Source organism: Pogoniulus pusillus, chromosome 22, assembly GCF_015220805.1.
Source record: "Pogoniulus pusillus isolate bPogPus1 chromosome 22, bPogPus1.pri, whole genome shotgun sequence".
In the NCBI taxonomy this organism is placed as follows: domain Eukaryota; kingdom Metazoa; phylum Chordata; class Aves; order Piciformes; family Lybiidae; genus Pogoniulus; species Pogoniulus pusillus.
In genome coordinates, this window is record NC_087285.1 from 10,277,426 (window position 1) to 10,294,137 (window position 16,712).

General features: G+C 52.7%; 1 protein-coding gene across 4 annotated transcripts in view; it reads left to right on the forward strand.

Moving 5' to 3' along the window:
- The window catches only part of ARHGAP26 (Rho GTPase activating protein 26), a 130,857-nt gene that overhangs the window by 48,017 nt on the left and 66,128 nt on the right, over positions 1-16,712 (forward strand). For all 4 annotated transcript variants that reach the window (XM_064161677.1, XM_064161678.1, XM_064161679.1 and 1 more), the window contains exon 12: positions 13,024-13,060. In XM_064161677.1, the coding sequence (XP_064017747.1) occupies positions 13,024-13,060 (37 nt within the window). The remainder of the gene's footprint in view (positions 1-13,023; positions 13,061-16,712) is intronic.

Below are 16,712 nucleotides of genomic sequence, written 5' to 3' on the forward strand. Positions count from 1 at the left end.
GTGGGAAAGACTGGCAGCGTGGGGACTGCAATTCTGTGTGCAGGCTGGGGAGCAGTTATCCAGGTCTGGAGTTGGTTCCTTCATTTGTCATTAACAGACTCACCCCAACTGTTGCGTTGTGTTGCAGCGAGGTCTAAACATAGCTTGTGGGCTGCCTTAGCCAAGACATTTGTCACAACTTGAAATGATTTAGGCTGTCTTGCAGTCAGAGCAGTCTCCAGATAGCTATCATCAGGCTGTTAACTCTTCATGCTCGTTATTAGTTTGGCTAAAACCTGATATTGGCTTTGGGGTTTCTTTCGTGTTGCAAGAGGCTGGAAGCAGAAGACACCAGCTCTGGGAGAGAGCAGTTGCATTCATTTTTGTCAGGATGCTCAGGAGAAGTTTCCCATGGTTTATCTCCTCCAGGTTGTGGATGGTGGAGGACAGAGTGCTTGAGACTTGGCTGGAGCCTGAGTGGAGCACCAGAGCTGTGTCAGCTTGTAGCAGTGGCTGTGGTAGGCTGATGGCTTAAGAGAGGCATCAGTTAGAAGGTTTGTTAGGAGGCAAGGAGCTGAACAGGAGAAGTGCTTTAGGAGGGTTGTGGCTTTGCTTGCCAAGTCTGCAGCAGGCATGCCAGGCAAGGAGAGATGATGGTGACTCCTGCTGGTACCCTCTGAGCAGGTTGGTGAGCTTAGAAATTGTTCTCATGTGAGAGAGAAGAGTGTGAGCAGCAGATCAAGGGAGGTTGTCCTACTCTGAGGCAGCAGACACAAACTGAAAACCAGGAGGGTACATCTGAAAAGGAGAAACTTCTTTGGTATGAAGGTGTTGGAGCTCTGGAGCAGGCAGCCTAGAGAGGTTGTGGAGTCTCCTTCTCTGGAGAGCTTCCAACCCCAGCTGGCCATTGTGATGCTGGGCAAGCTGCTGTGGGTGCCCCTGCTTTAGCAGAGAGGTTGGACTGGGTGATCCCCAGAGGTTCTTTCCAACCCCCACCATGCTGGGGTTGTGTGGTGCAGAAGTGGGATCCTGGGCTTGAAGTGTTCGGGGCATGATAATGTTTCTCCAGGAAAATAAAGCCTCACCACGTGAAGGCACACAGAGGGTTAAGGATCTGAGACAAGTCAGGTCACATCCTGCTTGAGCTGTGCTAATCCCTTGTTCGTAACCTTGGGTGGTGACAGAGAAGTTAGTGCTGAGCTGCAGATGCAGCAGGCTGGGATCCTGGGAGAGGAGATAAGAGGTGGATGGATCTGGGCTGAGCTGCTCTGCTCCTCATGTCATGCTGCCCTTTGCCCTCTTGGCTTTGGTTGGCTTTTTGTGCTTTCAAGCAATCCAAGTCTGTCAAACACAGCCAGGACTTTGCAGCGGGCTTGGCCCTGGGAGTCCTCCTCAGCCAGGGCATGATGGGCTGGGCATGAGCAGTGGGTTTCCTACCCTTGGTATCCTCACTGCCCTGGGAGCAGAGGTTCTCGTGCTGGTGGGCAGCACAAAATGATGCAAGGTGGCCCAGGGAAGGACCTCTGGGCACTCTCCACTAGATGGCAAGCTGAGACCAGCGCTCTCATTGCACTTGTACTCTAGTGGGTTTCATCTGGCCCTCCTCTGCCCCCACAGAAAGGCTCTATGGGGTCCAGGGCTGCCCTTTCCCAGCCACCCATAGGGCTGTAGGTTTGGGGAACGACGTGACCCAGAGTTGAGCAGCTTGTGGCTGCCACCCAGCTCTGGCTGTGCTGCACGGGATGGGGAATGTGCTCCTTCACCACTTCTGTTCCCAAACCTGGCACAGCAGAGCTGCTTCCCTCCTCCCTTTGTCTTCCCTCTCCTGCTGCCCCAGGATGAGCAGCTGATGATTTTGACGTTTAATCATGATGAGAGCAGACCTGCAAATTTTGTAGGATTTTTCTTTCCTGGCCTTGGGGATCCTTCCCCATCCTCCTGTCCTTCCAGGCCCGAGGCTGGATGTTTCTGTGGTGACCACTGCCACCATCTTCTGTCACTCCAGTTTGGACCTGGGGAGTCTGTTCCTTCAACAGATGCTGGGGGGCAAACACATAGAGGAGCAGCTGAAGGACCTGGGGCTGTTCAGCCTGGAGAAAAGGAGCCAGAGACCTTCTGACTCTCTGCAACTCCTGAGAAGTGGGACTGGTCCTTTCTCCCAAGGAACAAGAGACAGAACGAGAGGAAATGGCCTCAGATTTCCTCAGGGAAGATTTAGGTTGGACAAGAGGCACAATTTAATCCCCAAAAGGGTTGTCAGGGTCTGGCCCAGGCTGGCCAGGGCAGTGGTGGAGACCTCATCCCTGGAGTGGTCTCAAAGCTGTGTAGATGTGTTGCTGAGGGACAGAGTTTAGTGGTGCCCTGGCAGGGCTGGGTTAATGCTTAGACTCCATGATCTTAAAGGTCTCTTCCAGCTGAAGTTTCACTGTGATTTGGTGATTCTGTGGTCAGCAGCTCTCCACCTGTCTCTGACCTGCTGGCCATGGGACAGGAACCTTCCCTGTGGCATTTTCCCCCTTCGGAGTCTCCAGTGGTTCCTCCACATGGCCTGTGTGATGTCAGGTGCCATGACCCTTTGCAAGCTCTGGCTGCTCCTCACTAAGACTACTGGCACTGGGATGACCCCCACCTCTGGATCCCAGCATGGTGTGGTTGTAAGGGACCTCTGGAGATCATCCAAGCCAAACCCCTGCTAAAGCAGGGGCACCCACAGCAGCTTCCCCAGCATCACAGTCATAGAATCAGAGTGTGGCTTCTGTTGGAAGGGGCCTTAGTGATTATCTACTCCAATGTCCAAATGAACTTGGAATGTCTACAGAGAAGGAGGTCTCAGCACCACACCTTAGTGCTGGTCCTCACACTTCAGCCACTCTCCCCATCTGCCAGCTGTTGGGTAATGCTGGAGCTGTTTGGTGTGGCTGCTGTGGAGATGTGGTGCTGTGCTTGGTAGCAAAGGCCAGTGGAAGCAGCAAGCCCAGCCTTGCATTCCTGCCCGGCAAGCAGCACCCTGGCCTCCGCCGCCTCCTCCCAGATTGCTTCTGGGAATTCTTTCTGAAACTGTTTTTCATTTCCCTTGTCTAATTATCCAAAACGGTGAGAGATTTATTTCCCAGTGGAAAGGATGTCTTTTGAACTCAGTCCAGTGCTTTCAGCCTCGGCATTCCTGTCAGTTTGGCTCAGGCAGAAGATAAATTAGCTTGAAGGACTCGGTCTCGGCACCCGCTCTGCCGTGGGGGGACTGCTGGGCACCGGCCTCGCACCTCCCCAGCCTCCTCCTCTTCTGATGGGGCTCGCTGGAGGCTGCAGATCTGCTTCATCCTTGGAATTAATTTCATCTCTGGATTCTCATTTGTGTGCTCTGGAACAGGCTGCCCAGGAAGGTCGTGGATATTCCCTCCCTGCAGGTGCTCAGGGCCCAACAGGATGATGCCTTGGGTTGCCTGGTCTCTGATGCTACCTGATGTGTCTGCTCATGGCAAGGAGTTGGAGTAGGTGACCTCTGAGGTTCCTTCAAACCTAAGCTGTTCTGTGTGTTTATGATCTCCCACTCCTAGAATTCAGGGCCCTCACTGGGGCCACCAGAATGATCAGAGGACTGGAGACTGCCACATGAGGAGAGGCAGAGAGAGCTGGGGTTGTTCAGCCTCCAGAAGAGAAGGCTTAGGGTAAACCTCACCACCATGGACCAGTACATAAATGGTGGCTACCAAGAGGATGGAGACTCCCTTTGTACAAGGAGTGCCATGGAAAAGACAAGGGGTGTTGGGGACAAGTTACTGCTGGGGAGATCTCCATTGGACTCCAGCAGGAAATGTTTCTCCCTGAGAACAGTTGGATGCTGGAGTCATCTCCCAAGGGAAGGGGTAGAGTCCCCTACACTGGACAGCTTTAAGGCTCAGTTGACAGGGTGCTGGGCCAGCTCATTTCAACTCTGCTGTTAGCTAGGAAGGTTTGACCAGATGATCTTCGGGGCTCTTCTTAACCTGGCATTCCAAGATTCATTTTCTTCTGTGGTCTGCCCTCTTTGTCTCTTTAGCTGAATGTGCCCAGCAAAACTCGTGAACCCTCTTTGATGGAGATGGGGACCAGGGGCTTGTGCTTAGGATGTGCTGCTGCACTAGCATCTGGCAGGACATGAGAACCAAGCACTTACATTACTGATAATCCCAGCATGGAGGGGTTGGGAAGGACCTCTGCAGATTGTTCAGTCCAGCACCCTTGCTGAGGGCACCCACATCAGCATCGCAATGGCCGGGGGGGTTGGAAGCTCTCCAGAAAAGGAGACTCCACAGCCTCTCTGTGCAGCCTGCTCCAGGACTCCAGCAGCCTCGCAGCAAAGAAGTTTCCCCTCTGTTCAGGAGTGGTGTCAGCAGAGCTTTTGTCTGAAGGCTGTGGCTGTAAATCGGTAGTCAATAAGAAAAGGGAGTTGTTGGAGAACAGTCTTCACCCAGCACACCCTCTGGCTACCAAAGGTGGTCTTGGGCTGTTTTCCGTGCGTGAGAGAGCTGGCCAAGGTGTTGGAGTGATCATCATGTTTGCTCTCCTGGTGCTGTCTAGGGCTTGGTCTCTCCAGCATGTTTCCTCACAGCTTCTTCTGTGCTGATCTCTGTAGCCCCTTGGCCCCTAGACATGTCTTCCCATGGGCTCTGCAGAGAAGATGCTGCTTTAGTTCTGCTTTACCTCGCAGCTTTTCCATGGCCTGTGTCCTTCCTGGGTTTGTTTGCTTATGGCAAATTCTTTCTGTTCTGCTTTTCATGTCCTGGCTCATTCCAGTTGCTGCTTCTCCACCTCCCTGTCTGTCTGTGCTGAACAGGACATTGTTCTCTCCATCTCTGGGTTTCTATTGTTTACTTTTCCTCTTCACCTCTAATCTTCTCCCCAACCCAGACAACCCAGTGAACTTTCCCTGAACTGGAGATGCAGTCTCACACTGCCTGGGAGCATCCCAGCTGCCTCCAACAGCAGCAAGGTGCTGTCTCCACGGAGCTACAACATGTTCTGAGCCCCACTGTTGGCTCAGCAGCAGACCATGGCCCAGTGCAGCTCCTCATTTGTCTTTTTGATGTCCAACCTCTCAAGATTTTTTTTCTTTGCCCCTGAAAGTTCTTGGTCTTCTGTTTTTTTGTGGACAGTGTGCTGGAAGAGGATCCTCAGAGGGCATCATGAGTTCTGGCTTGGTTTTGTACCTCTGACATAGATGTCCCTGCTCACTGCATGGGGATTGGAGGAGGTGGGCATACCTTCCAACCTGGTGCATTCTGTGATCTCCTAGTGCTGCTGCTTCTCCCTCTCCAGTGCTCTAACCCATTTGAAGCCTGCAGCAGCTTTGCAGTGTGTTTGTGAACTTTTGGTGTGTTTCTAAAGCTCTTAAACCAGAGAAGTCTTGAGCTTTGACTCCAGGGTTTTGTTGATGGCTCCAGCAAAAGCTGCTTCAGTGGTTGGTGACTAACCCAGCCAGAATCTCTGTGGCTTTACCCTGACAGCTTTGTATGCTTTGCTTAAGGAGCTGTTTGGGTCATGAAAATAATTGAGAGAAGTGTTTTAGATGCTCTTACAAAGAGAAAAGACCCCTCTGGACTGGCTTTGTGCACCTGAAAGTGCTGTCCTGTCTGCTTTCATAGAGTTTGTTCTCTTCTCCCTCTGTTATCTGGGACATCCAGGAGCAGAGCAATGGCTTCTGACTCTGGTTTGCATCTCTTGCCTATGAATGCCTTCTCATTTCTGTAGTGCCTTCTCTGCTGGAGCCAGCTTGCCCATGGCATGCTTGGTTCTGGTCTGTGCTGCACAGATTGGCTATGAAAGTTGGGCTTTACTTGGAGGCTGGGATGGCTGGTCCCATAAGGTGCTGGATTGTGTTCAGAGTATGGCAACAAAGCTGGTGAAGGGTCTGGAGAACAGGTCTGGTGAGGAGCAGCTGAAGGAACTGGGGTTGCTTAGTGTGGAGAAGAGGAGGCTGAGGGGAGACTTCATTGCTCTCTACAACTCCCTGAAAGGAGGTTGGAGCTGGGTGGAGATTGGTCTCATCTCCCAAGGGACAAGTGATAGGAGAGGAAATAGCCTCAAATGGTTCCAGAGGAGGTTTAGGTTGGGCTTGAGGAACAGTTTCTTCCCTTCAAAGGGCTGTCGAGCCCCAGAAGAGCATCCAGAGCAGTGGTGGAGTCCCCACCCCCGTGGGGGCTGAAGGTATGTGTCAATGGAATTGTAGAGTTGTTCTGGTGGGATAAGACCTTTAAAGCTATCAAGATGTGGTGCTGAGGGACGTGGTTTAGTGGTGACCTGGCAGTGCTGGGTTGGTGGTTGGCTTCAGTGACCTTAAAGGTCTCTTCCAACTGAAACAATTCTGTAACTCTGTGATTCCATGATACAGTGCTTCTATGGCACCAGTTTGGGTTGGCTTCCTCTTTGCCACATTTGGCTCTACTGGTGAAGCATTTGCAGTTGCCTGCCTCTTCTTGTGTCATCTTGCTGCTGCTACACACCAAGGCAAGCTGGTAGAGGAGCGAGGGCTGGGGAGCTGCATGGTAGCCTGGCCACAAACCACAGAACATCAGGCAACTCCAGGGTGTGTGCAACAGGTTGCCCAGGGAGGTTCTGGATGTCCTCTCTCTGGAGGTGTTTGAGGCCAGGTTGGGTGATGTCTTGAGCAGCCTGCTCTGGTGGAAGGTGTCCCTGACCGTGGCAGCAGGGTTGGGACTGGATGACCTTTAAGATCCCTTCCAACCCAGTCTATTCTGTGACTCTCTGAATTAGCCACTGCCTCTGCTGCAGCTCCTGCTGCTCTCTTCCTTCAGGCCAGGGGTTGAGCAGAGTGGCCAGAGGTGACTGGAGATTGCAGAGTCCCTGCAAAGAGGTGCTTGATCAGACCTGCCTTTCAGGATGGGTGGGTGACGTGTGGTGGCTTGTCTGAGTCTGGGCCTGGCCAGGAGGAACAGCTTTGGAAGAGGTTGCAGAGTGGTTGCATCAAGTGATTTTGTTACACTGCTGTGGTGGGAACCCAGCTGTGCACCCTCCGGCTGCATCTGTCCAGCTGTGCTGGCAGCCCTGGTTGGAGGCAGAGAGCAGAGTTGTTCACTTTCCTTTTCTCTCTGCTCTTACATCACCTCTGCTGAGAGTTATTGCAGCAGACATCTGAAGAAACATGTGGGAAGGGTGGGGCTGGGCTCTTTTCAGTGGTGCCCAGTGACAGGAAAGGGGCAATGGGCACAAACTGGAACTCAGGAGGTTCCACCTGAACGGGACTGGGAGAGTGCTGGAGCCCTGGAGCAGGCTGCCCAGAGAGGTTGTGGAATCTCCTTCTCTGGAGAGCTTCCAGAGCCGCCTGGCCATTGTGATGCTGGGCAAGCTGCTGTGGGTGCCCTGCTTTAGCAGGGGAATGGACTGGATGATCTCCAGAGGTTCCTTCCAAATCCCCCATGCTGGGATTCTGGCATAAAAAACCAGCAATGACTTTGGGATATGATTTTGGTTTTTCAAGAACTTCTGGTTTAAAATTCTGGGGAAGTCTCTGGGGCTGCTTCTTGATGTTTCACTTCCAGACGTCCCTGCTGACTGCAAGGGCTTGTACTGGATGACCTTTAAAGGTCCCTTCCCACCCAAGGCAATCTGTGATTCTATGAAGGGGCACTATTAGCTCAAGAACTGCTCTAAGAAGCTACCTCTGCTTACAGAGGTCTCCTTGGGTGCAGAAGGCAGGGCTGTAGGGTTGTGGTCTCCTTTCTGCTTGGTGATTTGTGCTGCTGGCATACATGGCCTGCTGGCCTGCCCACAAAAGTGCTCTCACCTCAAAGATGTTGCACTTGTGGCATGAAACCTTTCTGAAGGATGGTTCAGAAGAACCGTGCAGTACAAAACCTCCTGACAGAGGAGGAAGATGGGGCATGGCTGTGCTACAGTTAGTTTAAAAGCTAAGATGACAGCAGCATTTAAAATTGGGTTGGTTTTGATCTGCTCAGACTGCCTTTCTCTGCAGATGTTGAAAGGAGGAAGGGTGTGGAGAAAGGCAGAGCGAGGGCTGGCTGTCCTCCAGAGCAGATAGCTGCTGGAGGAGGATGTGCAAGTTCTTGCTCAAGCATCCTAGAGAACTTAGGGGAAGCTCCTGAGCTACTAGTAGAAGTTTTCACTTTGGATCGGGCACTTGAGCAGTCTGAATGTCTCTGCTCCACTGGACTTGCTTCAAAACTCTGCTCTGTCAAACTTTAGTTATTCCAAAAATGCCTTTTTTTCTCAACCACTTGACCTTTAGCTCTGTTCTTCCAGAGGCTGCTCTGTATCTGGCATGTTTTGTTCCCCCACCACTTCCACCTACCCCCTCGTTTTTTCCCTCTGCCCAAGTGCCTGCTTGCCTGTTCCCATCAAGACATGGTAGGGTGATAGTCTGACCCAGGTGATGTTTCCCTTGGTTTGACCCAGGCACTTTGTGTCTTGGGTGACAAAGACAAGGGGTTGTATAACCAGGCTGAACTCAGCAGTGCAGATGGCTGGCCAGGAGCCCAGCCAGCTCCAGCTGTGAAGGCTCTGGGGAATGCCTGCACTTGTAATAAAACCTGGGCTTGGTTTTAATTAGAACCATCCTTTGGTTCAGCTTGGAGGGGCAGAAGAGCAAGACCCATGTAGAGAATTTAAGCCCCCAGATGCTTCACTTCTGATAGATTTTTGAATTTAATATTTTTTTAAATATCTTTTAATCAGGCTGAGGCTGAAATTCAGTCCTGAGCTGAAACTGATATTGGAAGGAAAGAGGAGGAGAAAGGAAGGGGGAAGTGAGGTTGTGGGGTGGTGATGCTGAGCAGTAGGTTGGGAGGGAAGGAAGGAAAGCAGGAGCTGCCAGGGACCCTGAGCCACCCTCTTCCAAATGCACAGCCCTGTGCTGAGTGACATAAAGCAGCATTTCACAGCAGGTTTCTGCTGCCCTGCCAAGTCTCTCACTTGGGAAGCAAGGCAGATTTTCTTCCTCCCCTCCTCCCGCGGGGACGTGGGCTGGGAAAGATCTCCCTGCTGTCTGCGTCCCTCTGGCTCACAGAGCTGGCAGGGTTATTTGTAGCCACAACACAGTAGAGTCAGGCTCTGAAAATCCTGCCTGTAGTATCCAAACCTGGCTCTGGGACAGAAATAGAGCAGGGCTGATAAGGGAGAGCCAGGAACAAGGGCTGATTTCATCAAGGTTGCCAGGTGTCCTGCTCTGAACAAGGAAATGTGCTTTTTTGTACAGCAGCCTTCCTGCTCCCAGCTCTGCTGGCACCCTGCTGCTGGGCTGTGGCCCAGCATTGCAGCTCTGCACTGCTGTGCCAAGCTTGCTGGGGTGTCAGGTGCAAGAGGATCCTGCCTGGCATGCTGCGGCCCTCTGCCCATCTCCCTCTTTTCTTTGTTCCCCCCCTTCTTTGTCCCCCCACCTGCTTTCTTCTTTGTTCCCCCTCCTTCCTTCTTTGCCCCCCCTCCTTCCTTCTTTGCCCCCCCTCCTTCCTTCTTTGCCCCCCTCCTTCCTTCTTTGCCCCCCTCCTTCCTTCTTTGCCCCCTTCCTTCCTTCTTTGCCCCCCCCCCTTCCTTCTTTGCCCCCCCTCCTTCCTTCTTTGCCCCCCCTCCTTCCTTCTTTGCCCCCCCTCCTTCCTTCTTTGCCCCCCCTCCTTCCTTCTTTTCCCCCCTCCTTCCTTCTTTGCTCCCCTTCCTTCCTTCTTTGCCCCCCCTCCTTCCTTCTTTGCCCCCCCTCCTTCCTTCTTTGCCCCCCCTCCTTCCTTCTTTGCCCCCCCTCCTTCCTTCTTTTCCCCCCCCTCCTTCCTTCTTTGCCCCCCCTCCTTCCTTCTTTGCCCCCCTCCTTCCTTCTTTGCCCCCCTCCTTCCTTCTTTGCCCCCCCTCCTTCCTTCTTTGCCCCCCCCTCCTTCCTTCTTTGCCCCCCCCTCCTTCTTTGCCCCCCCTTCCGTCTTTGCCCCCCCTCCTTCCTTCTTTGCCCCTCTCCTTCCTTCTTTGCTCCCCTCCTTCCTTCTTTGCCCCCCTCCTTCCTTCTTTGCCCCCCTCCTTCCTTCTTTGCCCCCCTCCTTCTTTCTTTGCCCCTCTCCTTCCTTCTTTGCCCCCCTCCTTCCTTCTTTGCCCCCCTCCTTCCTTCTTTGCCCCCCTCCTTCCTTCTTTGCCCCCCTCCTTCCTTCTTTGCCCCCCTCCTTCCTTCTTTGCCCCCCTCCTTCCTTCTTTGCCCCCCTCCTTCCTTCTTTGCCCCCCTCCTTCCTTCTTTGCCCCCCTCCTTCCTTCTTTGCCCCTCTTTGCCCCCCGCTCCTACCTTCTTTGCCCCCCTGCTCCTTCTTTGCCTCCCCTTCCCTGCTGTGTGTGTGTGATGTCTACCCCTCCCTAGGCATTCCTGTGCCATCTTGTGCAGCTCTGGTCCAGCTCTGGGCATTCCAGTGCCCACCACAGGGTGTGGTTCTCTGGAGGTGGGGCAGAGTAATGTGGTGGGAAGCTGCAGCCAAGCAAATAGGTCCTGCCTTTCAGGGCTGTTGTGGTTTTGCACCTAATCATAGAATCACAGAACTGTTTTGCTTGGAAAAGACATTTCAGATCCTTGAATCCAACCCAGCACTGCCAGGTCACCACTAAACCATGTCCCTCAGCTGCACATCTCCATGGCTTTGGAACCCCTCCAGAGATGGGGACTGCACCACTGCCCTGGGCAGCGTGGGCCAGACCTTGACAATGCTTCTGGGGAAGAAATTGTTCCTTGTGTCCAACCTCAACCTCCCCTGCTGCAATTTGAGGCTGTTTCCTCCTGTTCCATCTCTTGTTCCTTAGAAGAAAAGAATGAACCCCACGTGGCTTTGTGTTTTGGAATCCCCCCAGAGAAGGAGACTCTGCAACCTCTCTGGACATCCTGGTCCACCCCACCTAGACCATCAGAGTCAGTCTGAGTGGCTGGACTGCAGCCTGCATGCTGCTTTCACCCCATTTCCCCTTTTATTAAAAGGTTGCAAAACACCCCTGTGAAGGGTCAGAGCTCCTCCTGCCCATGTCTTCAAGACATTGTCTTGGGGTGGCTGTCAAGCCACGTTGGGGCTACCAGATTTGAAGGAACAGAAGGATTCCTATTTATACTTTTTTTTTTTTAGCTTGTGCATCTTCTGGGCTGGAAGTTGAAAAACTCATTAATGGCTGTTTGCAGGCTTTCTGAATATGAATCAGAAGGAAGTTGCACAACTGCAGAATTTCCTCCTATTGCTCAGGGCTCTCCAAACATTGAGCTGCTCCAGGGAGACCAGGGAAACCTGGCAGGACTTGGCCCATTCTGTTCAGAAGCTTGGGTCTCAGTGGAAAGTCTGGGTTGAGGAGTAGGTCCCAGCGCTAGTGGAAGGAGCATCAGGGGGAATCTTCCATGGACTAGGTGATTGATATGGTGGGTTCCTTCTCGAGTGGAGATCCCTCTGTGGCTGTCACCTAGGACTGCTGGCCCTGATCTTTCATAGGTTCATAGATAACCTGGTTTCAACCCCCTGCCATGGGCAGGGATGCCTTTCACTAGACCAGGCTGCTCAAGGCCTCATCCAACCTAGTCTTTAACACCTGCAGTGGAACTGCTGAGGAGCACTGTGGCAGCAGGGAAGCCCAGGAAGCATGCTAGACCCTCTCACCCAGCTCCTGAACCTCTCTCCTGGGTGTGCATATCATGAGCTGGAAGCTTGGGGTGGGAAAGGTGGAGGAGGACTTTGCTGTCTGGTTGCAGAGCGGAGCCTGTGCTCCTCGCTGCCATTCTGGGCTGTGCTGGCTGTTGCTGCCTGGTCTGTTGCTATCAACACAGCCTTTGGAACCTTTCCTTCCTCAGCAGCTATTTCTGGAGGTGCTGTGCTGTGCTGTGCCGTGCCGGCGGCTCCCCGTGCCGCTGCCGCTGCCGCTGAGCGGGGCTCCCGGCTTTGTTCCCAGCAGAGGAAGGGTGTGCACACCACCAGCTTTGTGCAGCAGCCCGGGCAGGACCTTGTTCCTCTTCTGCTGGGTGCTGCCACGCGGGCTCCAGCTCAGGAGGCTGGTGGAGCACTCGTGTGTGTGCGCTGCTGGGGCTCTGGGTTGATCAAGGGGCTGGACAGTGAGTTATCCATTGCCCAGCAATGTGCCCCTGGGGCCAAGAGGACAAATGGTTTCCCTGGGTGCATAAAGAGGAGTGTGGCCATCAGGTCAAGGGAGTTTCTCCTTGTCTTCTGCCCTGGTAAGATCATATCTGTAGTCATGGGGCCAGTTCTGGGCTCCCCAGTTCAAGAGAGGCAGGACACTACTGGAGAGAGTTCAGGGAAGGCTCTAAAGAAGCTGAGGGGGAAGATCACCAATATCCAAAGGAAGGCAGGTGTGTCTTTGGATGAAGCTCCAGAGATAGCTCAGAGAATGGCTTTGTCACAGGCAGTGTTGGGTGCCTTGCCTAGATTTCAGGTCCTCTCCACTTGGATGACATTTCTTTGCCTGATTACTTCTTCCAGGCTGCAAGTGAAAGTGACTTCCTCCTCCTTGTTGGGGTTCACAGAATCACAGAATGCCAGGTTGGAAGACATCTCAAGGATCATCTGGTTCAAAGTTGGTAGGGAAGGTTGGACCTACCAGACATTGCCCTGATGCCCATAAGGTGTAAAGGAAATTGTCTACTTTGCTCTAAGTTTATAACCTTGATGCGCACCTTTGAGATGAGCTTGGAGGACAGGACTCCAAAGCTGTGGCAACCTGATGGATGGAAAGCAGAAGGCTTTGGTGGTTTTGAGGACCATACTACTGGGGGAGATACTTCTTCACAGAGAGGGTTATCAGACATTGGAATGCTCTGCCCAGGGCAGTGGTGGAGTCACTGTCCCTGGAGGTGTTTAAGTGGTATATGGACCTGATGCTTAGGAACATGGTTTAGAGTTGACCCTTGAGTGCTGGGTCAGGGGTTGGATTGGATGATCTTGAAGGTCTCTTCCCACTGGACATTTTCTTTGTTTGAGACAGGTCCTACAGGTAGCTGTCACCAGTAAAGGTGACACCAGATATGTCAGCACTCCCGTCCCAAGTGGATCCATGCTTTTCATGAGTCTTTCTTCTTGTGTTTTGCAGGTCTACAACTCCAACAAGGACAGCCAAAGTGAAGGCAGTAAGTATGCCCGTTCAAGCCAGACCCCTAGAAGGTGGCAGTGCTGCATGGTGTGCAGAATTTGGGGGTCAGCAGGAGAGGCTGATCTGGTGGTGGTGGTGACACCAGGCTGTGCTGTGCTCCCCTGGGCCAGCTGTGTGGGGTGGTGTGGCTTAGTGTGGGGAAACGTCCTGGGGAGCCACTGGATCCAGCACCAGTGGGGAACAGGTGCACAACTTTGGTGGTGGGACTTGGGGCCACAGAGTGCAGGGTTGAGCTGTTTCCTTGGCACTTTGGGGTGCATCTCCTCTTGCCCACACCACACCCTTGTGTTCTTGGCCCCAGGAGTGGGGCAGGCATGCCTTGGACCAGGTTATTCTGCTTACTGGTGCCAGTAGGTGCAGATGGCACCTTGGACCAACCATCTCTCCCTTCTGAATCGAAATCTGGAGGATGAAACTGCCTTTTCCAAAGGGAAGTTGGAGAAAACCCTAAAGAGTAGGGAGGTCCTGCTTGGTGTGGGTTGTCAACAAAAGCCTCTGAGAAAGCCAACTGTTTGCATTGCGGTTTGGGCAATCGAAGAGCTGACTCAAGCAAGGCAGTTGTTTTTCCTCCTGGAGGAGTAGTTGCCTCCTGGTCCTGGCTCTTGTGCCCTGTGTTTCAAAACCCCTTAATGGAGCCATTTCCCAGTAGGTTTGATTGCCATAATTGCAGTAGTCAGAGCCCTGATCCCTTCCCTCCTGCCCCTAAAGCCGCTGGTCAGGCAGGAGCTCAACCCCAGGCTGATGGTCAGTGAATGGTTCATTTTTTGGCTGCCTTAGATGGTGCATTTTCATCTCGAGCAGAAGCTTTCACCTCACAGTAACAGGTGTCATTTGCACCTAATGTTCCTCATGCCCATTTCCAGCCCTTGCACAGAGCAGGCTTTTCCTCCTCTTTGCTCTTGATGTGGCTTCTCCTTTACCTGGTGGTTCTCTGTGCCATCAGCCGCACACTCATCTCATTGTGCAGGCATTCCTCTTGGCTTTGCACAACCCAGATGATCCTCACAGAGCTGAAGGCTGTGCCCTGTGTTCCTGTGGTTGATGCCCCAGCTGACTATGAGTTCTGCATTGTAGAATCATGGAATTGTTTTGATTGGAAAAGACCACCGAGAGCATTGAGTCCAGCCATCAACCCAACACCACTGTGGCCATTCACCATGTCCCCAAGTGCCATGTTCACATATTTGTTGTACATCTCCAGGGATGAGGACTCCACCACCTCCCTGGGCAGCCTGTTGCAATGCCTGACCACTCTTGCAGCAAAGAAATGGTTCCTGATGTCCAAACTGAACCTGCCCTGGCATAATTTCAAGCCATTCCCTCTCCTTCTATCACTTGATACTAGGGAGAAGAGACAAACCCCCACCTGGCTCAAATCTTCTTTCAGGAAGCTCTAGAGAGCAATGAAGTCTCCCCTTAGCCTCCTCTTGTCCAGTCTAACCAACCCCAGTTCCCTCAGCTGCTCCTCACCAGCCCAGTTCAGACCCTTCACCAACCTTTGTTGCCACATTCTGAGCACAATCCAGCACTTCAGTGCCTTCACAACTCCATCTTTTCTCCATTTTGCAGAGGCACAGAGAGCATAACTTGCTCCACTCTGTCCAACTGCTACATATTCCTGGGGCAGTCTGGTGACCTGGTTCAAGAAGGGTGTTCAAAGAACCGTTTTCTGAGCTTGGTAGAGGGGTGGTGCAGAAGCAGGGCAGACATTAGGGATGAGGATGGGAGGAAGGGTTGGTGAAGCAGCTGGTGAAGTAATGACTGCTTCTGAAAGAAGCACTTGTCACACCATGGCCTTCCCACCTTACATGCTGTCAGCCAGAAACCCTCCTGGGGCTGTGACTTAGGCTGGAGTCATCCTGCAAAGTATCAGCAGCTCTTTGGAGATGAGAGAGCTCAAGTCAAATGTGTCCATGGCTTTCTCAGGATGATTTGTATCATTTGATTCCAGTCTTTGGCTGCCAAGCTTGCAGTGGATCCCAATCTGGGGCTCCTAAATGGTTCTTTGGGGGTTCCTTAGGGAAGGGCTGCCTGGGTGGTTGCTCTTCACTGCCAGGTTGTTTTGCTTTTGGCAAAGTGCAGCAAGACCTTGATGAAGACCCCAAATGGCAAGTTTCTCCCTGTGCATCCTTACCAAACAAAGCTGGGGTTTCATCAGCCAAGGAGGCTTTGCCAAAGTTTCCTGTCTTTTAGCACCTCTTCCATTTAGATGGTCCATCTTAAAAGGGAGAACAATCCCAGAATCCCAGCATGGTGGGGTTGAAAGGGACCTCTGGAGGTCATCCAGTCCAACCCTGCTGCTAAAGCACCCACAGCGGCTTGCCCAGCATCACAATGGCCAGGTGGGGTTGGAAGCTCTCCAGAGGAGACTCCACAACTTCTCTGGGCAGCCTGCTGCAGGGCTGCAGCACCCTCACACCAAAGAAGTCTCTCCTATTCAGATGGAACCTCCTGGATTCCAGTTGGTGCCCGTTGCCCCTTGTCCTGTTGCTGTTGCAATGCTCATCCACCATCAAAATCTTTCTTGCCTGCTCTTTAGAGTCTCCTCCTCCAGCTTAGGCACCCTTGGCTGGATGCTGCTGATGTAGCAGCAGGTTCTCCTGAACCATCTGGTGGCAATTATCTTCACATACGCTTCTGACTGGGTCTGCTGCTGGTGTGTTTAAACATCTGACTCTGCTGTAGTCCTCATTAAAACCATGTCTGTAGAGAACTGCTTGTCTCACCAGCCACACTTGAGATCGATTTGGAGTCTGGCTTTGTGCCAGCTTCCTGTAAGGACCGTGAGAGTGGTGATGGAGTGGAGTCCAGATGCAGCTCCTGCCCCTGAAGATCCCTCTGCTTCCTGCCCCTACCTGCAGCACTCCCAGGGCTGCAGTGAGATCTGCTCTTGGCCACTATCTCAATATTATGAAGGTTCTGGGTTTTGCACTTCCACCTGCTGGGTGGGCAGATGGCCATTGACCCACAGGGGGGTTTATCTTAATCTTCTTTGGGAGCTGGGAGGAGGTGGTGCTGAGCGTCGGGGGTGAGTGGGTGTCTCTGAACAATCAGAGCCTGAGGAATTTAGATGCATTCATTTGCAAACCAGCAGGACTTGTCCTGCTCTGAGTGCCACAGCAGTGATGGGAGGGACTGGAAGCCCTCTGCTGTAAGGCCAAGCTGAGAGAGTTGGGGCTGTTCTATCTGTAGAAGAGAAGGCTCCAGGGAGGCCTTCTGGTGGTCCTTCAGTGCTTAAAGGGGCCAAGAAGAAAGCTGGGGACAGACTCTGAGCAGGGCTTGTTGTGACAGGACAAGGAGGGATAGGCAGAACTGAAACAGGGAGATTCAGACTGGAGACAAGGAGAAAATGTTTGACAGTGAGGGTGTGAGACCCTAGCCCAAGTTGCCCAGGGAGATGGGAGATGCCTGTTCCTGCAACCATTCCAGGCCAGGTTGTTTAGGGCTCTGAGCAACCTTCTCTAGTTGCAGCTGTCCCTGCTGACTGCAGGAGGGTTGGACTAGATAATCAATGACAGGACAAGGAGAAACAGGCACCAACTGAACCCAGCAGATCCTATCTGAGCAGTAAGAGAAACTTCTTTAGTGTGAGGGTCTGGATCCCTGGCTGCCCAGAGAGATTGTGGAGT